The sequence below is a fragment of the Malus domestica genome, chromosome 15 (genome assembly GCF_042453785.1).
Source record: "Malus domestica chromosome 15, GDT2T_hap1".
NCBI lineage: Eukaryota > Viridiplantae > Streptophyta > Magnoliopsida > Rosales > Rosaceae > Malus > Malus domestica.
This window is the reverse complement of record NC_091675.1, coordinates 20,487,702-20,512,648: the sequence shown is the minus strand read 5'-3', so window position 1 is coordinate 20,512,648 and position 24,947 is coordinate 20,487,702. Positions and strand designations below refer to the sequence as shown.

General features: G+C 38.8%; 3 protein-coding genes, 1 long non-coding RNA gene and 1 other non-coding gene across 7 annotated transcripts; 2 read left to right on the top strand and 3 right to left on the bottom strand.

Moving 5' to 3' along the window:
* Positions 1-4,500: 4,500 nt before the first annotated feature.
* On the bottom strand, positions 4,501-5,318 carry LOC139192221 (uncharacterized). The gene is made up of 2 exons (XR_011576208.1): positions 4,949-5,318; positions 4,501-4,829 (listed from the first exon to the last, which is right to left on the bottom strand). It is a non-coding gene; the product is annotated as an uncharacterized lncRNA (long non-coding RNA).
* A 5,775-nt stretch (positions 5,319-11,093) lies between these two features.
* LOC114821540 (PHAF1 protein At3g51130) lies at positions 11,094-15,240 on the top strand. Its single transcript, XM_029094089.2, has 15 exons — positions 11,094-11,321; positions 11,697-11,779; positions 11,992-12,066; positions 12,627-12,694; positions 12,767-12,872; positions 12,980-13,040; positions 13,135-13,301; positions 13,551-13,613; positions 13,721-13,768; positions 13,856-13,969; positions 14,073-14,172; positions 14,260-14,333; positions 14,502-14,606; positions 14,831-14,897; positions 15,055-15,240. The coding sequence occupies exons 1-14, from the start codon at positions 11,225-11,227 to the stop codon at positions 14,879-14,881; spliced, it is 1,212 nt and encodes a 403-aa protein (XP_028949922.1). The 5' UTR covers positions 11,094-11,224; the 3' UTR covers positions 14,882-14,897; positions 15,055-15,240.
* Positions 15,241-15,856: 616 nt separating this feature from the next.
* Positions 15,857-15,929, bottom strand: TRNAE-CUC (transfer RNA glutamic acid (anticodon CUC)). The gene has a single exon. It is a non-coding gene; the product is annotated as a tRNA-Glu (tRNA).
* A 145-nt stretch (positions 15,930-16,074) lies between these two features.
* LOC114821542 (protein CHAPERONE-LIKE PROTEIN OF POR1, chloroplastic-like) lies at positions 16,075-18,431 on the top strand. The gene is made up of 6 exons (XM_070814821.1): positions 16,075-16,208; positions 16,338-16,448; positions 16,564-16,726; positions 16,815-16,918; positions 17,338-17,782; positions 18,017-18,431. The coding sequence occupies exons 3-6, from the start codon at positions 16,578-16,580 to the stop codon at positions 18,165-18,167; spliced, it is 849 nt and encodes a 282-aa protein (XP_070670922.1). The 5' UTR covers positions 16,075-16,208; positions 16,338-16,448; positions 16,564-16,577; the 3' UTR covers positions 18,168-18,431.
* Positions 18,432-19,799: 1,368 nt separating this feature from the next.
* Positions 19,800-23,551, bottom strand: LOC114821538 (probable serine protease EDA2). 3 transcript variants are annotated; one of them, XM_029094086.2, is made up of 12 exons: positions 22,861-23,551; positions 22,607-22,762; positions 22,335-22,517; positions 22,096-22,212; positions 21,782-21,835; positions 21,626-21,697; positions 21,119-21,324; positions 20,893-20,987; positions 20,548-20,622; positions 20,345-20,428; positions 20,022-20,120; positions 19,800-19,937 (listed from the first exon to the last, which is right to left on the bottom strand). In XM_029094086.2, the coding sequence occupies exons 1-12, from the start codon at positions 23,188-23,190 to the stop codon at positions 19,930-19,932; spliced, it is 1,479 nt and encodes a 492-aa protein (XP_028949919.2). In that variant the 5' UTR covers positions 23,191-23,551; the 3' UTR covers positions 19,800-19,929. The 3 variants fall into 3 exon arrangements, with proteins under 3 accessions (XP_028949919.2, XP_028949918.2, XP_070670921.1); XM_029094085.2 differs by having other exon boundaries at positions 19,800-20,120; positions 22,861-23,299; XM_070814820.1 differs by lacking the exon at positions 22,096-22,212 and having other exon boundaries at positions 19,800-20,120; positions 22,861-23,300.
* Between the last annotated feature and the right edge of the window lie 1,396 nt (positions 23,552-24,947).

Here is a 24,947-nt window from a genome sequence, read left to right as displayed (position 1 = left end):
TCCGTTGATCTTCTTCAATTCATCCAATTCGATGGCCGAAAACTAAAAAGGTGTGGGAGAAGTAAAAAGGGGTGTGTGGATATCACACCCCTTAATAAATATAGAAAAATCAAGACAATTCAAATACATTTTCTATGTGATTTAAAGATCTTAATGTTAGAATTCTAATCGAACTTAAAGAGGTCAAAGACTTGCTTGATTTGTTTTTTTGGTCAACTTCACTCCGGCACGTTACTGAATAATTTAACACATTTTGGTAGATGAGGATGATGATAATGTAGATACTTAGAACTTAGGACCACTTGCTATTTTTTCCACGAACAGAAAATTTTAATTTCGAAAGCAACCTCCCATAAAAAGGGAAGGCATACACGTAGATAATTAGAAAGGGAGAAGTGTCAATGAGGGTTGGCTCAGTTGGCAGTTGGCAAGGTCCCTGTCTTGTGTATTGACCCACCAAAGTTTGAGTCATGCTGCCAGCACTCCTCGTTGGTGTGCGATCTATAAATTTCTATGTAAATCCATACCTATGGCACTTGACAGTTAGATGTCAGGCGTATGTTTTTTCGGTTTGAGGTTGTGGGTATGTCCTGACGCTGGAGGTGAGAGTAACCAATCTCCAATCTCCCCCTAAACCTTTTTTTTTAACTAAAAAAAAAATTAGAAAGGAAGAAGTTACCATATATGGGATGAATATGTCACTGACCATAAGTACTAAACTGTAAAGTAAAAGTACGAATTAATAAGTCTAACGTTCAATTTTATGGATAACGACTAATTGATTCATTAAGCGGGTTAGCGCAAATTCTCCCAATATTGTTGTATAAAAAGAGTAAATCGCGTTAATATGTAGTTAACTAACCTATAAGTCCAAAATAACCTGTGTGACGATTAACAACAGCTTAAAATACGTTGGCGTCGGCTCTGTACTAACTTAGCTGTGCCACTTACCCCAATGTGCTCAAATCTTATCCTTTGTTCCAGGCCGACAGAAATTTTCAGCAAATTTTGGTGCTAACGGGTTTATGCAAATTGGTAGGTTCTATGGGTTTGTAGCGGGCAACGACGGTGCTTTGGCTTTGGGATCTCCGTGGCAGCCTCTGTTTATCGTCCTTGATAAAACCGCGAGTCACATGCCCTGCTACCAACACATCTGTACCCGGTCTTCTTTGTGGATCCGTGGTCGGTTTAGTTTGTTTTTTTACGTATTTAGTAGATTTTATGTGTTGCCTTGACAATTTGTTTTTGTCACATCAATGATTTGCGTGGCATCATTTCTTTGCGATGGTTTTATGTGAGGTGATGGGTCTGTCACATCTGTCATATTTGTGATGGATTTGTCTTAAAGACTTTTGATTTTTGTGGTTTTGAGTGGTGGCCATATAAGAGTTTTAAAATTATTTACTTTCTGCACGAATTATTTCCAAGTCATGAAATTAATCACTTAAAGACAATATATTTTTTTTAGCACCTCTCATATTTCATTGTTCTTAGCAATGTCTAAAATATCAATATTATCGACGATATTTCGCCGATAATATCATTTTTGTGAGAGGGCGATATTTTCACACTTATCCACTTAATTATCGTCAAAATATCGCGATATTATCGATAATATCGCTTCTTCCTCTGCAGCTCCGGATCGCTCAAGCTCCAGCCATTCGTCGCCGACCCGTTCGCCGACTTCCCCTTCCTGAACTTCTTGCCGTTGTTTCCCGCCTGGGTTTGCTGCTGCTGCTGCAGGTGCACTGAGGACGCGTAGAACGCGCTGTAGCACCTGAGATCCTGCATCCCATTGACCCCCGACGAAGCACCGTTGCCGCCATTGTTGGTCTCCACCTCCGTTCTTCCATGGTCGCACAATTTGGATCTGAAATCATCCATGGTAGGATACTAGGATTTCAACGGAGCACGCAAAGATCTATGATAGGCGTTCCCACTGTACATGATTCAGAGCCAAATCATTCTTACCGTATTAGACGGCGTGGTGCAGGGCCTCCTCTACCAGCGCCGAGTGGTGGGAGCCCACGGTGGTCTTGGGGTAGCCCAGGTGCATTTTGGAGACGAATCGGGTGGAGCGGCGGCCCGAGAAGGCGGTGACAAGATCAGATTTTGGATGAGGGAGAGAAAAGAGGGATGAAAATGAGGAGCTAGGGTGGGAAACAGCGGCCTTGGGGCGGAGCGCGGTGGTTGGGAGGGTAAAGGCAGAGGCTTTGGGAGGGAGACTTGTTAGGTCGTCCATTGATTAGGTTGGCGGGCGTTGCGATGAGATTTTAGGCGCTGGTTTTGGGGGTATTGGTGGCTCTGGTAAGGCTTAGTCGCCGTGATTGAACAGTGCGGCGGTGTTGAAGCCATTTTTGATATGTATAGAGAGAGATGTATATACTGAGGGGAGTGAGAGAAAGAGAGAGAGAGATTTTCCTAATAGAGGTTTAGGTAGAGTTTGGTGAGGGAGAGGAAAAAAAGAAAGAGGGAGGAGGTGAGGAGGAAGGCATTTGGATGGATATGGCGGATGGTTCAGAGGAGCTAAGCTTTCGTTTTTTCGCCATTAGAGGAGGGGTGCAAGCGTCGTAGATAGAGAGATTTAGGGGTTAGGGTTAGGGTTTCTTTGAGGAGCTGTTGTCGGCACCCAAGTGAAAACGCAGGAACTAATTGGGAATCGAGAGAGATGCAGGGTAAAAGTATCCTCATCTGTTTAGGTTAGGGGTACTTTCGTATTTCAACCTAACATTTTACACTTAATCGACACCAAGGGGATTCGAACCCCTCCCATTTTACACTTACTCTACACATAGAGATGATAAAGATAGTGAAAATTTTGAACCTCATAGGAACTCTATATGGTACTAAGTCACTTATGTATCTTATCATGCAATGTATAAAGTGTAAAATATTGTACTAATTCATTATATATAAATGATTATGGTGTGTTTAAACTTCTTTCATTAATTACTACATATTTTTTTCACTCACAATGTTTACCAGCTCGCTATATAATTAACTTAAATCAGTTAAATCCATCATGCAATGCATTTCCTTCCAATTTTTTGTGATAAACTAATAGATAATTGACTAAATAAACATCCTGTAAAGTTTCAATAAAAATTTCCAAGTTTTTCTTACAATTTCCGCAGTTTTTATTCATATCGATAATATCCTGATATTTCCATCGAAATTTCCGTGTTTTTGAACTACCGATATTTCCGATATCATCGATATTTTAGACATTGGTTCTTAGCGATGAAACATCCTTTCGCTCTTTCACAAACAATGACATTTGATAGCACTTGTTAGAATAAACTATTCATTTAGTTCATAAAAAGTCAAACAAATATAACTTTTTATGGTCAAGCAACAAATATATTATGCGATTTTTTTTATAGTGGACTAACTTCGTGGTGTAACACTCAGGATAAATTAATAATCTCATTAACCACTTGCTGATTTTTACCAACCTCATTTTATACAACTTATTATTGTCAACTTTTCTTATAGTGTAATAATTAAATGATTATGCGATACAATTACACGTGTTACAATACTTGTTTGTACCATACTTAGGGTCTCCGTATTTAGATCTCGTATAAATATTCGGGGAACTCAAATGTAATTATGTAATAAATGAAGGGGCAAATATGTAATAAGTGAGGAGCCCTTATTCTATAAAAGGACCCGTCACTCTCCTCATTAAGGGAGGCCAATTCTCAGGCCATGGGAAGAGCTCTCTCACCCTCTCATCCTCTCACAAACAGAGAAATACAATATCAGTGTGGACGTAGCCCAAACATTGGGGTGAACCACGATACATCTTGTGTTATTTACTTTCTTGCAGATTCACAGTCAGATTTACGTTGTTCCAAGACTCCTCCGGTTTTGTGCATTAACAATACTTTAAACAACAAACTTAGTAAGTTATCTAGAATATAATATTAATAACTAAATATTGTGTTTTTGTACAAGTTCGATTTCATTTATTTTATGTACATTGACTACTTGTGATAAGAAATTACGAGTCTCTCAATTTAGTGCCAATCCTCCGTAGAAACTTTTGACTACCATTATTTTATGCCCATCTCTTGTGTAAATTGTTTATTAGTTGGTTGTTTGGTCCAAGTAATTGCACATGATCTTGTAATCTATATTGGTATCAAATTCAAACTTTGGACAAAAAAACTAACAAATATATGAACCTCAAACTTAGAGCCATAATTCGATACCAAGGCCCGAATTAAAGACCCAAACACAACCTTAAGACCCTCACCATGGAACTTAAATGTGAATATAGGTAAATAGGTTTAAACCTTTTGCTTTCTTTTCTTTTTAAAAGAGGACCAGTTAGTGACTTTGTCACGGCAGTCCACTCTTTTAGTGAAAGTTTTTTTTTTTGTTTTTTTGAATGATCAAAAGTTTTATAGTCTCGCAAAATGTCATTATTCATGAATTTTATCTCTTAAAATTTTGATCGTTCAAGTAGTGGTGACAAAAATTATTCTCCAACAATTTCATAAAAGAAAGTAAATTTGTATTGAAATTATAAGTTTTTTCAATAACTTCCACTACCGAAACTAGTATAACCATAGAGGTTATAAGCATGGAAGAAAATGCCATCGCCGATATTATCGGTTTTTCGGGTGATGGATATTCTAAGTGGTATCCGAATGGTTTTCGGCCAAATATCGCGATATTATCGATAATATCGATAATATCGCGATATTTTGGAAATATCGACGAAATTTTTTTGAGTTTGGTGCAATCGGACTCCGAGGCGACGTCGGAGAAGAACGCCGAAGACGGTGTGCCTATTCTCGGGCCGATTTCGTCCCAAAAACCTTGCAAAAACACGAATTTTAACATCAATTTCACATATAAACTTCAGATTTCACGCATGCATAAACGATTCAACATATGTGAAGTCGGTTTAGGGTTTAGGGTTTCAATGGAATCTCACCTGACGAAGACGAAGACGAACCAGATGACTGAACGTGATCCTTGCTCAGCGGCGCACCGCCAGAGACGACTGAGCCAACTCCGACTTCGCCAGAGCCACGATCAACGGCGAAGGGAGAAGAGAGATCGAGAGATCTCTGTGTGTGTGTGTGTGTTTGGGAGAAGAGAGATCGGAGATCTCTCTTTGTATGTGGGTGTTTGGGAGAAGAGAGATCGGAGAAGGGAGAAGAGAGATCGGAGAATGGAGAAGAGAGATCTCCGATCTCTGTGTGTGTGTGTGTGTTTGGGAGAAGAGAGATCTCCGATCTCTGTAGATGGAGGGTGTGTGCGTGTGTGTGTGTGTGGAATGAGGGAGAAGTGTGTGTGTTATCCGAGAGAAAGAAAAAAATACATTGAGGGTGTGTGTGTGTGTGTGTGTTTGTGGCACACGGTTTGACACATGGTTTTGTATAAAACCATGGTTTTGTGTGTGTGTGTGTGTTCACGTGTATGGTTATGTGTGTGTGTGTGTGTATGGTTATGTGTGTGTGTGTGTTATCCGAGAGAGTTTTGGCACATGGTTTTGTATAAAACCATGGTTTTGTGTGTGTGTGTGTGTGTGTGTGTGTATGGTTATGTGTGTGTGTGTGTTATCCGAGAGAAAAAGAAAAAAACTTTGAGGATGTGTGTGTGTGGCACACGGTTTTGTATGAAAGAATTGGAAGTGACTTTGCTCAGAAGAACCAAATATTCTGTCAGAGAAGAACCAAAAAATCTGCTTACTTTATCTTCTTCTCCACGTGAAGACCAAATTCTGTTAGAGAAGAACCAAAAATGCAATGTATAAAGTGTAAAATATTGTACTAATTCATTATATATAAATGATTATGGTGTGTTTAGACTTCTTTCATTAATTACTACATATTTTCTACACTTACAATGTTTGTCAGCTCGCTATATAATCAACTTGATAATGTTAAATCCATCATGCAATGCATTTCCTTCCAATTTTTTGTGATAAACTAATATAAATTGACTAAATAAACATCCTGCAAAGTTTCAATAAAAATTTCCAAGTTTTTCTTACAATTTCCGTGGTTTCCATGTAATTTTTATCGATATCGATATTATCCCGATATTTCCATCGATATTTCCGTGTTTTCGGACTACCGATATTTTCGATATTACCGATATTTTCTTCCTTGGTTATAAGAGGTAGTCAATAGGTTTTTTTCTAAAAAAAATAAAAAAAAATAATAAAAAAAAATCAACCGTTGAGTTGCTTCAGCCTTCAGACAGTCGGATTAGTTTTCCATGTGGCTTGTGTTTATTGTACAGCCACATACATACGATGACCAATTTTGTTTTTTTGTTTGTTTGTGCAGTCCCATTATTGGCAGGGCTAGGATCGGGGTTAATGACTTGTTTGGATATACTTTTAATATAGCTGAAAGCGCTTTTAAATGAAATATTTTTGAGCTTCAAAAGCACCAATTATGTGTTTCTTCCAAGAAACATTTAAGCACTTTATGTGCACCTTAAGTTTTTTTCGAAATCTTTTACTACTACTTAAACTAGTATAACAATTGAGGTTTAAAAAGTAGCCATTGAGTTTTTTTATTTTTTTATTATTTTTTGTTTTGTTTTTTTAAGTCAGCCATTAAGTTGCTTTAGGCAGTCGGACAAGTATTCCATGTTGCTTGTGTTTATTGGACTGCCGCATACATATGGTAACAAGTTTAGTTTTCCTTGTCCGGCCCCATCATTAGGCACGCCTGACCTGAGACTAAGGCTATTTCCAATCGATTTGACCAAAGAATCATACGGCTAAAAATAGTTTGAAATGACACGAAAATTGTTTCCAACTAAGGGCTAAATCAAAGGGCCGGTGGCCGAGTGAAAACCCCCAAATCAAGCCAGCGGGTTGGCCATTTCCAGCTAGCCAGCCAGCCGACCCTCTAGCTTTAGAATGTCAAGATTGACTTTGTGGCAGGTGCAAGAATACCACATTTTATTCGTTATTGTGGCAGGTGACACTCAAAATATGTCTGAAAATCTTATTTTAATATGATGGTTTAATTTAATTAACCATATTAATTCCATTAAAATAATAAATTATTAAGGGGGTTATGGCCTATGGCCCTTTGGCCCCCTTAGTTGGAGATGAGGTTTTTTGTCAAAGGGCTATGTTTGGCCTATGACCATTTTGTGACAACCCGTCCCTATTTTCTATATAATTTTCTCTATGAGTGTGTAAAGTGACGATTGTGCCTTATTGGTCAAGTAACGTGGATGTATTTACTCAGTTTTAAATTATTTTCTCGTTGTCGTAATTAAATTGGCCTCGACGTCACGTGTGCGTCAGCACGAGTTAGACTCGAATTGGTGTCGTAACGAAAAAGTTACAAATAATTAAAGTGCACAAACATGTAGAATTAATTCACTGGTGCATTAATTAATTAGTGTCGAAAACACTGTTCTGGATAGTGTACGTTAGATTACGTTTTTATGAAATTTTGTCGTTTCTTTTCTTTTGAAGGTTTAACCCGTACCTATCCTTATCCACCAATTATTTTAGCTCCTATTTTCCCTAGCCTAATTAGATTATATCTCTCTCTTATCTGTCCAATCAGGTACTTTCTCTCTCCTTCTTGGACCTTCTTCTTCCTTCTTCTCATACCCGAGACACCCTCACCTTTGAACACACACCAAATCATCACAGATCGAACTTGCAAAGACCATCATCGTGTTCATCTTGACCCCACGAACCCAATTGTACCATCTAACTGTCGAACGAACGAGTTTTGACTCGCTAATGCATAAGCTTCAACTTGGTACACTTTGCTCCGATGAAATCCCGGTGAGATTACAAGGTTTTATGACGTAGGGAAGCTTCTATTCAACTCCATAGGGACCCTAGACTAAGTTTGGGAAGAAGTTGACGTCGGATCAAGCAAGTTTGAGGAGTTGGAATTTTGGTCGAATCTTTCGACATATCAATGAGTGGGATTTTGGCCAAATCTTTCGAGGGATTTTCTGGCCATTTTTCGGTCATTTTTGGATCCCCAAGAAGTGCAGTGTTGTTCTCTTTGTCAGGTAACGCCGTTATTATTTAACAGAATATTTCGTCTATTCTGACAGAATATTCCTAACGTCCGTTAGGGTTCCGTCGGCACATGTTGTGCACGTGCTTGCGCGTGGCCGCGAGTATAGCTGTGGGTTGGATGGCGCGTGAGGGAGTGTCCGGCCTCCGGCCAGCGAGTGGTTTTCATGTACGGATTTGTGACTTCGAGTAGATCATTTTCGTATATCCAAACCTTCTATTTGAGCAAACTATGAGAAGTTTATCCTAGATTTTGGTTTATGTGCTATTTTAATTAATTAAAAGTAGTTGTTTTGCATATAGGGGAGACATACCCCGAGGACAAACGCGGGCAAGCGAGGCTAGGGGGCTACGATCCTTCGACATATTAGTGAGTGGGCATTTGTTTTCGTGTGTGTGTGTGTGTATATATATATATAAATATAAACTTTATTGTTTCTATAAATGTTTTTAAATTGATTTATGCATAGCATGCCATGATTTAATTGAGTTATATGTAAATATGCATTGTTATGAGATTGTGAATATGCCATATAATCCTACGAGAGGCGCATGTAAATTCAGGTGAGTTATTGTATAATTGGAGTTGTGCATTATATTGGCATGCATATATTCATTTAGAGCTCATCATTGCTGCACCCCGATGTTAGTGTTCCTGCCTCGGGCCAAGGCCAATCCTTTACGCGATATTCACCTCCCTCACCGCACGCTTGCCTTGGATCCAAGTTTGGTGCCAGCCTTATCGTACAGGTCACATTTGGTGACTCCGACTTGTAGGTGACCCATGATTTATCGCTAGCCTTCACGTGATTGTAGCACTAGAGTGTACATATTTACACACAACCCTGTTGTACAGGTCACACTAGGTGACTTTGACTCGTGTGCTAGCATAGATTGATGAGCAATAGGTCCAGTAGTACATGTCACATTAGGTGACTTAAAACTGGCATGTTAGTTTAGACTGATTTCACATTTGATTCACATTTATTATTGCTGAGATGTTGTGATGCGGCATGCTCATGTTTTCACTGCCTTTGTCTATTGATTTTCATACTTACGTGGTACTATTTTTCTGGAAACTATACGGGTTTTACAGTGAAGGGTTAGTACTTTCAGAAAAGATAAATGTGTTTTCTAAAACTTTGTTTTTGCCCACTCACCTTTCTGTTTTCGCCCCTCCAGCTACTAGATAGTTGTTCTTCTTTGTGGCACACGAGGATTACCCCGCGTTTTCAACATTCCACTAAATAATGTAGGGATCTTCTCTCTGGTTGTGTATTTAGTACTTAGTCAGTTTGATTGCACCTTTAAATTACCTATGCTCTGAACGTTTGTAACTTGGGTTTGATCACTTAGGCGTACTCATTTATTTTTAGTTTAAATAAGTTTTAGTTTTGGTTTTAATTTGTTCATATTTTTTTAATTACTTCTTTTGCATTATTGGCTACGTCACTTTCACGTGACTGCCAGCACGCCTCGACTCCGGTAGGGGTGTGTCACATTTGGCCCCCTCGGTTGGAGATGGTATAAAATATGGTATGACATTGTTCATTAAAATATAATTTCTTGCAGGACTATAGAGCTAAACATGGCCCTTTGGTCCTCATTCGATTGGAGATGGCCTAAATTAACCACTTAAAGCCATGTGATATTTTACCCTAGGTTGAACATGATGAAATGGGATCTTGCTAGGCAAAGTCGTTTGTCTGGTCTTGCGTCGCACTCACATTTTTATTTTAGAATCAAATCACATTTTAACTTAAAATGTCGATTTTCTAACTCTTCTTTCTCTTCTAATGTTAGAAATGTTCCAAGTTAAAATTTTTGTTATCTCCATAATAAAGAGATAAAAACTTTTAAACAAAATCGACAGCTTGTATCTCAAGTAGTTAAGATCATTTAATTTGCACTTGAGATCCTAAGTTTGATCTACATCTCCAAATTTCAATTGTCACCAAATAAAAAATCAATAGCTATCTTCCAATCATAATATTAACTTAGATGAAGCCCACACACTGTGTGTGTGAATATAAAAGATTTCAAAAGAAAAACAAAATGTATGGAAGATAGAGAATTGGGGAGAAATGTGAAGGAGGGGGTGTGCTATTCACACACCCCAAATTACTTCTCACACACCCTTGTTAATTTTTGTCCGTTGATCTTCTTCAATTCATCCGATCCGACGGCTGAAAATTAGAAGGGTGTGTGAGAAGTAAAATGAGGTGTGGATATCACACCCTGAAGGAGGGAGAGGGAGGAAAAGGTCGGAGTGGAGAGAAGGGTTTTTATTTTTATTTAAATAAATTAAAGACATGCTTTGATATTTTTTTGGTCAATTAAAGACATGCTTTGATAACATAATAGTGACGGAAGAAAAAAATGTAAAATTTTTGTTGTGGGAAATTACTTTAATTTTTATGTTTTATTTTTGATATTTTACATTTAGTTATACATGAAATGGTATAATAAATATTTACTTCTTAGTTTTTGGTTGATAAAGAGATTGAAAGATTATTTCATTAATAAGTAGTATATATAGATAACTCTAGTGTTTACATATCAATATGCAAATTTATGAAAATATAAATAGATATATCGATATTGGTTGCCTTCAAGGAAATTTGCAATGTAGTAGGTATATCAACTCATTCAAATTTAGTTGAAATTAGAGAAAAATTTCTCATAAAAAATTCAAACGTTTGCTATCTGCAATGAGTTTTGAAAAATTTTATGTGGGGAATCGGTAAATATCGATATTTATTGAATTTTCTATATCTCGCTAATTTAGGTTGAAGTTTGCATTTCATCCCACCTTTTCATATTAATACTTAACTTTCAAATATTTTGACAACAATACGATAATTTTGTAAATATTTTAACACTGGTTAGTTCCCACGAATTTTGACAAATGTAAAAGAAAAACTATATTATTCTAACAAAAACACAAAATAGGTGGTGAAAAAAACCACAAAATATTAACGAGGAAAAAAGAAAAAAGAAATAAACGAACCGAACACACAGAGATAGTGGGCCCAATAATGCTGAGCGGGGACGTTTCGTACGCAGCGAGGCAAAGCATTCACATCGAAGCGTTTTTTGCGTATTTAAGCATTCAACACCTGTGCGGTTCCTTTCGCGAAAGTAACGGAGTCCATCATCGTCGCCTAATCCCGTCATCTTCTCGAACCAGTAGTTATGTTGCAGAGACCTCGACGCCGCTGCGAAGGCACCGCCATGGGCGCCATCGTCCTCGATCTACGACCCGGCCTCGGAATCGGACCCTTCACCATCGGTAATCGCCAGTTAATTTCTCAATTTTTCCTTGATAATTGTAGAACTGATTCGAAATTGTTCATTTCTTCGACCTAAGAGTAAGAATTATTTGTGAAATTGAAGTTTGAATTGAGTTATTTGCGAGCGATTCATCTCTGTAAAAATTTACACTTTACCATATTGATCAGCTGTTTGATAACTGTGTAGGTTAAATCTTGGTTAAATTTGAGGAGTTTTTTTTTTTTGGGATTTTTAGAGTCAAGTTGATGGTGTAGAGATTGGATATGATGATTTGATTTTGCATGTGTTCGTTTTTGAAATAAATTCGTTGGTGTTAGAACAGCAGCTTGGCGAATTTTTGGAGTTGAAACATTGATTGAAATGTTTGTTACAGGAATGCCGATATGCGAAGCATTTGCTCAGATAGAACAGGAGCCTAACATTTACGACGTTGTCCATGTGAAGTATTATGATGAGGTTGGATCAGTTTACTAAGTTGTATATCATTATGGCTTGTGTAGTATAACGTAGACGCATATTTGGTAGGATTTCCTATTTTTGTTTTTTAATCTTGGACATATGTACATGTTTCACGGAATGAAAGAAATGGCTAAATGATTCGTAAAGTACATGTACTGAAATATCCTTAAGTTGTAACAAGGGCCTATCACCGTTCTTCTCCCATGCAGGAGCCCCTTAAGTTGGATATCGTTATCAGCTTTCCAGATCATGGTTTTCATCTTCGCTTTGATCCTTGGTCACAGGTTTGTTTTTGCATACGCCTAATATGTTCTCTTTGGTGCACGCGCCTTGTTTCATTGCGTATCAAAAATTTGTTTTTACATACGTTGCGATGTTTTGTTTGCTCCGACTCCGCATAAATGTATGACCCCGAGGATGATGCAGCTATTACGTATTGGTCATGTAACTGTGGCTTGTGGTATTTACTCATCAATTAAAATTGTTACTATTTAAAGAAAATCCACAAATACTTGACCGGATTCTGTTAGAGTAATGGTTGTAGTAGCTAATATTCTGTGTTGAAAGTTACCTTAATTGGTATTTGGTACAAAAGAAGAAAATGTCTGTGGGATGTAAGAGCGGAATGCCATGGGTAGTCTATGAAACACTGGCAGATAGCCATTGTCTTCAGCTATTGTTCTCTTTAGTGTGTTACACGGCTATGCTTTTGATTGTCGTATCTGGGCTGTCCTATTTAAAATGGCAGGTGAATTTGTACATGGATTGCTATTACTGTTAAGTTGTAATATCTATAACTAACTCCTGTTATGATATGGCTGGCTGATTTGAAATTTTGGTGCAGAGGCTACGCCTTGTTGAAATATTTGATATAAAACGGCTTCAAATGCGCTATGCCACTTCTTTGATTGGGTGAGTTACTTTAATTGAGACTTTCTATTATATACAATGGGGTATACTATTGGATTTTGTCTCTACTTTCAGGGGACCATCCACTCTAGCAACTTTTGTAGCTGTATATGCACTATTTGGGCCAACTTTCCCTGGAATTTATGACAAGGATAGAGGTGTCTACACTCTGTTTTACCCAGTAAGTAAATTTAACTTGATCTTCATATTTCTTTATTTTTATCTACTTATGACTCATCTTACAAGTTGGAATCTGTTTAATGTATTTACCAATCATGACTATGGTAGGGGCTTTCCTTTGCTTTTCCAATTCCAAGCCAGTATACAGATTGCTGCCATGATAGAGAAGGTATTTTACTGACAGTGTTTACTTAATGGTTTCTTGCTTCAAAGAGTTTGCAAGCACTAATTACTTTATCTTTATTTGCTTTTGATTATTAAAGCGGAATTACCATTAGAGTTTCCAGATGGAACCACACCAGTGACGTGCCGCGTCTCCATATACGATAGTTCTACAGATAAAAAAGTTGGTGTGGGGTCCTTAATGGATAAGGCTTCCGCTCCTCCATTACCTGTTGGCAGCCTCTATATGGAAGAGGTGCATGTTAAGGTTGGACTTCTTTCTCCATCTTCACGGCAGCATTTCAGTATGGTTTGTTTATTTTCTATTAGAATGAGGGGCTTCATGGAGAATTTAAATCAGGATTTGAAGAAGGATCAAAGGCTTTTGCTTTGTTGCTTCCTTAGTGGTGTACTATTGGCCCCTTATGTTACTGAAGTAAATTCTGTCAGTGAAGTTGTTTGACATTGGCGACTGTAGTTCTTGGATGTAATTCAGTTCAGTTTTTATTTTATCCAGCTAGGGGAAGAGTTATACTTTACTGTTGGTGGTCAGAATATTCCTTTTGGTGCATCACCTCAGGCAAGTTTTGTTCTCCTGCAATAAGTTCTAGTTAGTCTTTGTTTATGGCTGGGCATTTCTACCATTGCTCTGTTGTCTTTCCTGTTTAATACCTTCCTATTTTACAGGATGTTTGGACTGAATTGGGTCGTCCTTGTGGGATACATCAAAAGCAGGTAGTGCTGATGTCATTTCTAAGCAGTGTATGCTTTTCTCATTGCATTTTGTCGCGTTGATGATTGTTGATTCTGTTTGCTTTGTAGGTAGACCAAATGGTTATTCATTCTGGCTTGGACACGCGCCCACGGACAACTCTTTGTGGCGATTATTTCTACAATTACTTTACCCGTGGTTTGGACATTTTATTTGATGGGCAGGTATTGACTTATTTCTGGTTGTTAATGTACAATCATGATGCTTTCCATGGTAATGTTTGTATTTGAAAGTTCACAGACCACTTTTCTTTTTGTTTGTCTCCAGACTCATAAAATCAAGAAGTTTGTTTTGCATACAAACTATCCTGGCCATGCAGATTTCAACTCGTACATAAAGTGCAATTTTGTCATCTTTGCTTCTGATTGTAAGTCTATTTCTGATTCAAAGTTTCCAGTTGGATCTGTGACTCACACAATTCACAAACTGATATAACATTAATTCATCCTTGCAGTAGGGGGTTCTTATCAGGATGTAAATAACTGCAAACATAGGATTACACCAAGCACAAAGTGGGAGCAAGTGAAGGTAAGCTTTCTCTTGGCCGTTTCTCAAACTGTTACATATGTTCTTTTTTCCATTGTTTTCCGACAGTGGCGACTTTCTCATTGATAGCATCTTTCATAAGTGTATTCCTTTCGGTGTATGTTGATCCTGATTGGGGTAATGGTAGTAACAAAAGATTACTTTTTGTAGGAATTCCTCGGGGACTGTGGCCGAGCTGCTATCCAGACTCAAGGTTCTACAAGCAATCCGTTTGGATCTACTTTTGTATATGGTTATCAAAATGCTGCATTTGAGGTGAGTTGATGAATGCTTGAATCATCGTTGCTTATTTTTTCTACCCCCTTTGCAATAATAGGGAAAAGCATGTTGTAATTGAAGTTGATATTTTATGCCAGCTTCCTTTGTTGTGCAATGTTGTAATTAAAGTTGATATTTTATCGCCCAAGTTGGGTTTATTCCACCTGTGTGTTATGGTTGTGCACGGGATTGCTAATAAATATTATGTTGATAATCAACAGGTGATGAAGAATGGTTACATTGCCACTGTGACTCTTTTCCAGTCGTCGTGATTATATTGCAAATAAGGTACTCTTTTAGCAATATCATGTTTTTGTACACATGGGCAAACAAAAGCATTGTTATATCCCATCTTTGAGATGATCATCAACAATGCTTGTCAATTGCTTTCATCTGCCGGTTGAAATGTATTTCTTGGTTCACTGCTTTGGTTCTCTTTCCGCAGTTGGATGATGGCACTTCAACAGCTGGTGAAAGCGGCAAATACTGTTTGTAGATGTCAGCTTGGCCGGGATCAACAATTGTACAGTTGTATATGTTAAAGTTTGTACAGAATAATCTGGTACTGTAAAAACATGTAAGTATTCTGTATCTTCTGTCTGTTACTGTTTAAATGGAAGTTTGTTCTGCACGTCCGAGATGCATCGACAGCTACAGATTTCTCGTAACAGAATCCGCTTGCTAATAATTTGGGAATGACAGCATCAGTTTGTACTTGATGAAAATATAATATCAAATATTTCATTTACAGGTGCCCCGACGCCTTTGTAAATGAACTCTTTTGATGGTTTACAGCTATTTGCGGGACGCTTAATGCTCCCGGAAAACCATTCTATTAAAATTGCCATTGTTTGAATCAACCAGACTTTCCGATGACACAGAATATACGAAAGTTTGAGCGGCCGATGCTGAAGCCGAAGCTGCTATTTTTGAACTAGTTTTGAGTGTCTTCCTCATTCAAAACCATGTTCGAGACTTTCATATTGTGTGGGGTTTAAAGGAATAAAAACTCTTCTTCCATTTTGAGTTTCTTCCTCGTTTATCTTAAATGTCGAAAAGGGGACTAAATCTAAATTTTTTGAGGAATTCTATGTCATCAACGAACAACTGATTTCTTTATCTTTTGGACCTGGGCTCCATAGGAGCAAGTCGGAAAGGAGGGGAAGAGACTGAAGTTGTTACTTTTACATTTATAAACTCCCTTAAAAAAAAGAAAACAAAAAGAAAAAGAGGGTTAAAAAGCTACATTCCGTTGCCGGGACTTGAACCCGGGTCTTTCGGGTGAGAGCCGAATATCCTGACCAACTAGACTACAACGGATTTGATTTTCTCTCGTTTAATAATTGTTTTTGTACGCGTACAACAAGCCAAACGACAGAAAGCAGCAGCGACTAGCAGTCTAGCACCTTCCTTGGTTTTCGGCAGCGAGGAAGGATTAGGAGGGTTTTAGCCTGTTTAGCCTTCTCTTTTCCTCTCTCCGCGTCTCTCTCCTATCCGCCGCAGACGGCGACGACGCTGTTGCTGCCGCCACAGTCCACCGCCAAAATCCAATCAACACCGCCATCTCCAGCCCCTTCATCTTTCACCATCCGCCATCAGGTATGCTAAATTTTTTCTCAAATTTTTTCACCCTTTTTTCTGCTTCAAGTTTCTTTGCCGGCTCAGAACTATCGTAGTCTGTGAGTCCAATTTCTTCATAAAAACAAAAGAAATGGATTAACTTTGCAGTTGTTAAAAACCCACAAGTCAACTTCTCTCGAATTTACTGCAAATTTCAGTTCCAGGTAAAACCATCACAAGTCAAGAAAATTGGGATTTGGGCAGGCATTGCCTTGCTCGGTTTGTGCTCTGGAATATCTCCATAAATTGTCAGTTATAATGATTCAGTGGTTATCCAGAAATGAACCATTTTTCTTGATGCGGTATATTTGATTCTGTTTCTTTGTTTCGACAGAGAGTACTCCGAATATGACTTCCGTTTCAGGACTGACTGGTACTCCCTCCAGATGCTGCTTCCAAATTCCAGCACGCAGTTCTGGTTCACTATGTGGGCAGGTTTCGAATTTTCCTCACAGTTGGAAGCCTGCAGGAAAGAACGAGCTACTTTGTGCGGAAAGGTACAGCTATGGCGGTATGAGTTATTAGATAAAGTAGTGTGGTTGCCAGCTTGGTTTGTTTATTTGTTTTATTTCTAAAATCAAGCAGAAGTTATTGGACTGGTTTTGCACAAAGGTTGTGCGCGCGGAAAACACATCTGATCAAGTTTGCCATGGATGCATCCTACGGCGATATGTCCAATGAACCAACTGGTAATTTTCATCTTATTTTTCTGGGGGCCGTTGTATTGTCATTTACTTTTGGATGTTGTTGAATATGTATGAGTGCTTGTGTATAACTTCCTTCAAGCTTGAACAGACTGGTCCTTATTGCATAAAACTAAGAAAATTGGAATGTAGAACTTAACACGAAGGATTCTCAACAACCGTTCAGCTGGTGCATTTGATTACAGCCTTTGACGTGTCTAAACTTCGTAACCAAGTTGAACCAAAACAGTTAGGTGTATTTGTAGGAGTCTTAACACCAGTAGCTTGGTTAGGTTAGACGTATTTTGTTCAACCCTCTTAATTTGATAAATTACCATTGACCTGATTCACTTTTAGATATTGTAAAGAATCAGCATCTTTATTTGTCTGAACTGTTTTCTTCTTCACTGCCTTTGCAAGTAAAGCTATCTTTCCTAGGATTAATGTGAGGGACCCATACAAACGACTTGGAATAAGCAGGGAGGCTTCAGAAGATGAGATTCAGGGTGCAAGGAACTTCCTTATCCGACAGTATGCAGGTCACAAACCAAGTGTGGATGCAATTGAATCAGCCCATGACAAAATAATCATGCAGCAGTTCTACGACAGGAAGAACCCAAAAATTGACTTGAAGAAAAAGTACAGGGAAGTCAATCAGTCCCGTGTTGTGCAGGCTGTGAGAAATAGGTTCCGAACTCCGTCCACAAAATTCATTATAAAAACGTCAATTGCATTTGTAGTGCTTGCAGCTCTCACTGTTCTATTTCCAACCGAAGAAGGTCCGACCCTTCAAGTAGCCCTTTCCTTGTTGGCTACCATTTACTTTGTATATGACAGGCTTAAGAGCAAGTTGCGAGCTTTTCTCTACAGGTACGTAGATAATTTCTGTTTAATCACCGTATTTTGTATAGCTCTGTATTGATTTTCCCCATATAGGGCAACTGAAACTATTCTTTATTACACTTTATGGCCATCAGCGCTCTTGAATAACCCTACCAAAGTTTTCCCTCCAAATTTTAAGTCCGTGTTTCGAGTCCCTGCGTCCAAACCTGAAAATGTGGCAATAGAGCAAAAGGTTTGATTGAAGTGTTTGCTTTGGTGCAGTGCTGGATCATTTGCTTTGTCATGGCTCTTGGGAACCTTCTTGATGGTGTCTGTGGTTCCACCACTACTGAAAGGCCCAAGGAGTTTCGAGGTGACAACGTCATTGATAAGCTATGTGCTACTCTGGGTCTCGTCGACATATCTGAAGTAATTTCTCTTCTTGCAACACACCTCAATTTTATTGGAGTGGAAACCACCGATTTTCTCGGAGATTTAGCTCATGCACAAACGTTTCCTTTATCGAGACGGTGCTGATAAATCTGGCAAATTGTAGGACAAGAGAGGTATTTTATGTCACTCGGAGAAAGGGTGTAAAAGTAGATGAAGGAGCCGATCGGTTTAAGCAATTGACCTTTTGTTTCTTTGTTTTTGTTAATTATTATTAATCAGTCAATTATTTCCGTTTCGATATAAATGGAGCACAAAGTATTATATCAAGGGTCAACTGGTCAAGGCAGAGAATTGGAATTTTTAAGAGACCTAAAACCTCTCCCTTCAGCCTAGTGACGCATCCAAACTTTTCTAGGTTATGATCGCTCAGATAAAAGAAGTCATCAGCGCATTCGACACCAGCACCACATTGATTTACTCATCAACCGAGTTCGATCAACGAGTTGGCATGCTTCGCATTCAACCGAATGACGTATTTAACTCATTAGCTATTTTGCTTGTGCGACATGTATGTTTAGTAGTTTTTAGAATCAACACAGAGACTAAAAAGTCATAGAGTTGACCACAGTGTTTACTCTCAAAGAGGCACCCACCACCGCAGCATCCAACCTCTTCTTTGCTGACGCCTCCTTCGCAGCCTCCGTGATGCTCATCCACTCCATGGCCAACGAGCTCGTCCCTCACCTGGTCCACTCTTACTCTCCTCCCACCTCACTCTTGTCATCGACGAGCACTCTGGCAAGTCCCGAAACCAAGTCTATGATGCCGCTGAGCTCTACCACCGGACCAAGATCATCCCTTATTGGATGGTCCTCCAGGCACTGGAAAATCGAGCTTGATCGCGGCCATGACAAATGATGTCAAGTTCGATGTGTGTGACTTGGAGCTCACTAGTATTTACGGCGACTTTGGTGATGGAGGATATCGATTGCAGTCTGGAAATGCAGAAGCGGCAATTCGAGGAGCAAATGACGTATCAACAGACTAACGACAAAGTTCAGTACTCTTTTGCATCTTTTATGAGTCAATTGCAGTTGACACTCAGGGCTACCGAACTCCACCACGAACCACCAAGGACCATCTTGACCCGGCATTGTTGCGTCCGGTCGAATGAACGTGCACATTCACATGTCGCATTGCACTCCGACTGGGTTCAACATCTTAGCCGCTAACAACCTTGGTGTTCGTGACAGTAACGACAACTACCTCTGGAGAAATTGAAGGGTTGATAGAGAACAGAGGTCAGCCCTCACCAGGGTTGCTAAGGAGCTCATACGTTGACGTTGCTCTTCATGGCCTCGTCAATTTCCTCAAACGTATGACGGTCGAGATCGATAGAACGGAGGAGGATGGACCAAAACAATGAAAGCGACACTGTTAGATTCGTTGGACCAAGAGGAGAAGGAAAAAGAGGCCAAAATGGGCAAAAATGTAAAACTACGAATCATCGAATATGTAAAAATAAAATGTCGCATATTTTCCTTTTCTATTTTTTTTTTTTCGGAAAAGAAACTCCATTCAACATGAAATAAGCATCATAAGATCAATACAACGGATTACCAAAGCAGTTTTGAATGAACCCAAATGTGGATTATGAACAAAAGCATCGATATGAAAAAAAAGCGTACGCGCTTGGAATGTTTCAATGGATTGTCTTGTTATGTACACGAGGACGAAGAGAACAACTGTATACCTAGAATATGATCTGTGTACATACGGGGATGTCCGTCATAGATTAATAATCAAACATCTGTTGAGAAGGTACAAAGTGAGATTAAGATTAGTTATACACATAGTTCCTACGTCAGATAAATATATTACATGTAATTCCTACCAGTTTCTTGGCATTCCGACAGCCACAAGTCAATGTGTTCAACAATTTGTTGCCTTACTTTGTTGACTGCATCAGGGTTGCTGCAGTTCTGGGAATTGCCTGAAACACAAGTCATAAATTCTAATTAAATACGATAGCAAGCACAAAAAACTTATCAACAAGCACAGCCATCCATGAAAATCTTGTTCGGATTCTAACTATCCAACTAATTTGAGGGACACACTTAAAGCCCTTTACAAACATGGAAAACTTCTGATGGCCACTGAAATTAGGAAGCTTTTCCTCAGAAGCTAATATGCGTCACTAAGGTTGCAGATACATACCTTCAAGGGTTAAAGGAGACTGAGGGCATCCTCTCAAATCAGTTCCATGGCCACAGTTACGGCAAGAGATGACGTACGAAGGCACTGATAGTTATACAAAAACGAGAATTTAGAAAGATCTAACAACATAGTTTGAATATTTTTCACATCAATGCATAGGATATCATTTATCAAACTTCTCATCGAAGCAATGCGATACTCACTATCTGGAGATGAAGTTTGTTTGGATGCACGACGCCAGGGATCCTGTGAGCCATTTGTAAAAACTATTTTTGAACCTGCAGATTCATTTTTCGTAAGGTCATGTAAACCAACGTTTGATACACTGATGTGGTTTAATGTAGAAAAAACATGAAAAATGAACAAACGATGCCATATCTGCACTAGTAAAACAGATGCTCTTAGTAAGTACCAGTCTCCGGGGATAGGTGGGGTAAGGTTAGTAGCCAATATGAAATGGTAAATAGAAATTATGCTACTTAAATTAATATATAATAACCGGGGAAGATAAAACATATAATTAGGGAAAGAGCGATCAATGTTTTTACCTGCAATTTTTGTGCCTCCATAGTATAAGTTTGTTGCAAAAACATCAGGATAGATGCCGTCTCCAAAAACATTTTTGCAAAGGTCTTCATGGTATCTGCGACAATGAAAAACTACGAATCAGAGATGCATACAAGAGCTAAAGTTGAACTAAAGGTCTGTAGGAAAAGGGTAAGTAGAAACAATAAACAAAATAGTATCATAAAACAGACATTTCCAGAAAAATACCTTGTGTCGACTTTTGAAGACCTGATGCTATCATTTGCAGGCGCCACCTGAAAATATGCAACTTCAGTACAAACTTGGAACCACCACAACCGATCAGAACTGCCCTCACTAACAGCAGTGTTCTTCAAGTGTTTCTGGTTATATGTATCAACGTCAACGCCAAGAGTACCAAGGTAAAAATCTTTAACGTATTTGGCATACGCTTCCTGCAAGAAGATTACTATCTTCGATTAGAAACATTAGACAACTACAGAAAATTAACAAAGGCAACTTCATGAAGCTTAAAAGCCCATGGACCAGAATTAGTGGCACTTCTTACAAGTTAAAACACAGAGATATATGTGCATAACGGGTGATTCATTTAGACCTGGAAGGTAGACTACAATTACTGTAAACATGTTGACCAAAAAAAAAAAATCTAGTACTGAGGATAATTATAGAACAGAACTGTGGACCAAGATTGCTTCAATTAACGAAGCAAATGGAATGAAAAGAAGAGAAACATACCACCAAATCCTCTCCATTCATCTTTGCTTGAACAAGAGGTGAACATAATTTATCGGGATTTCCATACTGAAACTGCAAAGTGTCAAACAAATAAACATCAATAATTTGATAAACTGAAAACGGAGTGACAAAACTAAGAAAGAAGTAAACTTTTACCGCTATAACAGCAGCATCAGCCAGAAGATACATGAAGTCACCATCAATATCAAGCTGCACACAGACTTGGGTCAATATGCATCAAGTCGGTCGTACCCAGTGCACAAGGCTCCAGCTTTACGCAGGGTTTGGGAGAGGTGAATGTCGGCTAGCCTTACCCCCATTTATGGAGAGGCTGCTCCCAAGTCTCGAACCCGAGACCTACCGCTCATGGGCGAAGGCACTTGCCATCGCATCAGGTAAAAAAAAAAAATCCCACCGGTGGGAACTACTCATGATTTACAAATGGTGGGTGCAAGGTGTGAAATTCCAACCTGGCTTGCACCAAACAACGCCCTTATTGCTTTTCCATTAGTTGTAAGACTTTGTTCAATGATTCGAGTAGTTTCTTGAAGTGCAGCTTTACATTGTGGACCTGCAGACTCACCAATCTGCATTTTGGAGGGGATTGTAGTAAAGCGAAAAAAGATTGAAAGTAGAGACAGAAACTACAATTTCATTCTCGTCGGAAGGGAAAAGCGAAAAAGGCCAAATTAACAGAGTGATCACACACCTGCCGGTCAAATTCAGTGAAATCATAAATCGCTTCCACAACTGCAGAACTTGCAAGACTTCCACATGTCAAATGCGGAAACTTAACACGAAACCACGCACTAAGAGCTCCCGAGTAAGAAACACCAAACACGAACCATGGATTGTCACCCTTGGTTCTATTCAGCTTCACATTTAACCAATTCTAAACAATCACAACAACAAAGCCAGTAAATTCCAAGCTCAATTGGGTAAACTTTTTAATTCAAGGCAGCAAATTCAACAATTTCTTGCCTGATAAAACTCACGAAAAGCCGCCAAATCGAAAAGCGCTTGCTTGGATGACAAGTATTTCAAATTCTGTGTCGTATAAGATTTGAAAGGAGAGCTCTTTCCATAGTATCGATGCTCGGGAGAAACGATAGCTGCCCCAAACTTCTTAGCCAACACCTGCACATAGACAATTCAATAGAATCTCCAAAATTTTCGATTTTTCTTCCAAATTTACAACTTTTACAACAAAAATTTCAAGAAAAACAAGGACTTACACTCAGATAATCGTTGGAGATGCCGCCACACGCGGATTCTCCGCAAATTTTGAGGAAAATGGGTCCGTCGGAAGGTCTAAAGTAGTCGAGAAATTCGTAGTATCGCTGCGGGAATTTGCGGCGGTCGTACGGCGAGAAGTGGTCGAGTGTCTGATCGAACCAAAGCTCCTCCTTCGTCAAGTGCTTGCCGCCGCCGCTTCCCGACGAGCTCTCCAGCTGAAGAAGTGTTCGGGGATTCACAAAGCCATAAGAGAGCGGCGCCCAGAGCATCATCGTGAAGAAGAAGGAGAATGAGAACGAAAACGACGTCTTCATCGGAAGTCGCGTCATCGGAATCGGGTGGTTGATACGCCGCCGGTGGTCGGTCTGTCAAAGTCTCAACAGAAAAAACAAGTGCAGCAATTGCAAGCAATCCGTTGCTGTCCTGGATTTTAATTAGATTTTGTTTTGGTTTTATTTAGACCGGGGCCGCTTTGTACAGTTACAGAGGGATTGGGGACCAGACCAAAATTTGGTGGGCCGTCTTGTGGGCCCGCTGACTCCGATCTGTTGTCTCGTGTGGAGACTACGAACAAAAATTGGAATCAATCACTTTTTTGGAAGTGCTTGTAAAAGAATCACTTTTTGTCGTGTATCATTTGTTTGGAAGATTTTTTTTTTAAAGGACGGTAGTGGATTACGGACCAGGATCCTCTCCTGAGCAGATGGAGAGGATCTTCCTGATCAGGCCCATCGGGCAATTTATTTTTTATCCAACGGTTACAAACAGGGGGCCCCTCTAAAAGTTATAATAATTATAACCGTTGGATAAAAAATGAACGGCCCGATGGGCCTGGTCAGGAGGATCCTCTCTATCTGCTCAGGAGAGGATCCTGATCCGTGGATTACGCGAATCAAACCCATATAAGATTTGATTGCCAGACATAATAGTAGTCTTATTTTCTAAATTCACACGGAACTAATGGTAATGATGAGGGCAATAATGATGCAAATCATGTGAATTGGATGACCTAAATATTTGATGTGGTGGATAGTCAGGATTGAATAAACCATGAAACCAACTATTATAAATGAATAAGAAAAACCGAATGATTGATTCATCTGTGTTACCTTGAATTTGAGATATTCGATAAATTGACTGTGAGTAAGAATTTTATGCCATTCAAAATTAGTAGTTATGAAAATATTCATAATGAAAATAATGAATTCAAAATAATGATGCAATTATAATTTGAAAATAAGTTTTATTGCAAAACTTACACTGTGACTTACAATTAATTTACTGACGATTGAGTCAACAAATAAGAAATTGACTGGTGACAAAGATATTGGTGCATGCATGCATCCTTGACATTTGAGAATTTAAATTGTTTATAATTTGGTTTTCTTTGAATACAATGTGAACTCAGAAAAATTTTGATTGGAAAAAGATGTAGAAATTAACTTGAAGTCTTCTCCCACTGAGTCCTCTTCATATAGACTTGCAAAAAGAGAATTGGATGATTGATTGCTTTACTATGGAAGCACGGGATGGATTGTGACTTGCTTTTACTGTTGATGAATAGTAGTCTTGTTGGAATGATTGCTACTTTTATTGTGGAATGTGCAGGTGACTGAATGATTCCTTACTTTGTCGGAATTATGAATGAAATTTTGTCTGAAAACTTCACATGATGACTTTGGAAAGATGACTGAATTTCCACATTTTAATTGTCATAGTGTTTACATGGTAACTTGACATGATGATTGAATTTTTACATGGTGATTAACTGTGTTCACATGGCTTTATGCAAAAGGGTCTTGGGAATCCTGGTAGTCGACCCACTTGGCTGACTGTGTTTTTTGGTTTGCTGAGTTGGTTGGTTACTGTGAGGATGCATCTGAAGATTCGGAGTCTGAGACTTCTTCTTCTTCTTCAATATGAAGCATCAATACTTCTGTAAGTAATTGTTGAGCTAGGTCTTTGAGTTTGGTGGTTTTTCTTTGTTTTTTGAGCTAGTTGACTTCGATGACTTGGCTGTTCCTTTGAGTGATGATGATGGACAAATGTCCGATAATAACCGTTCCGGGATGGCTGGTAGAGATGG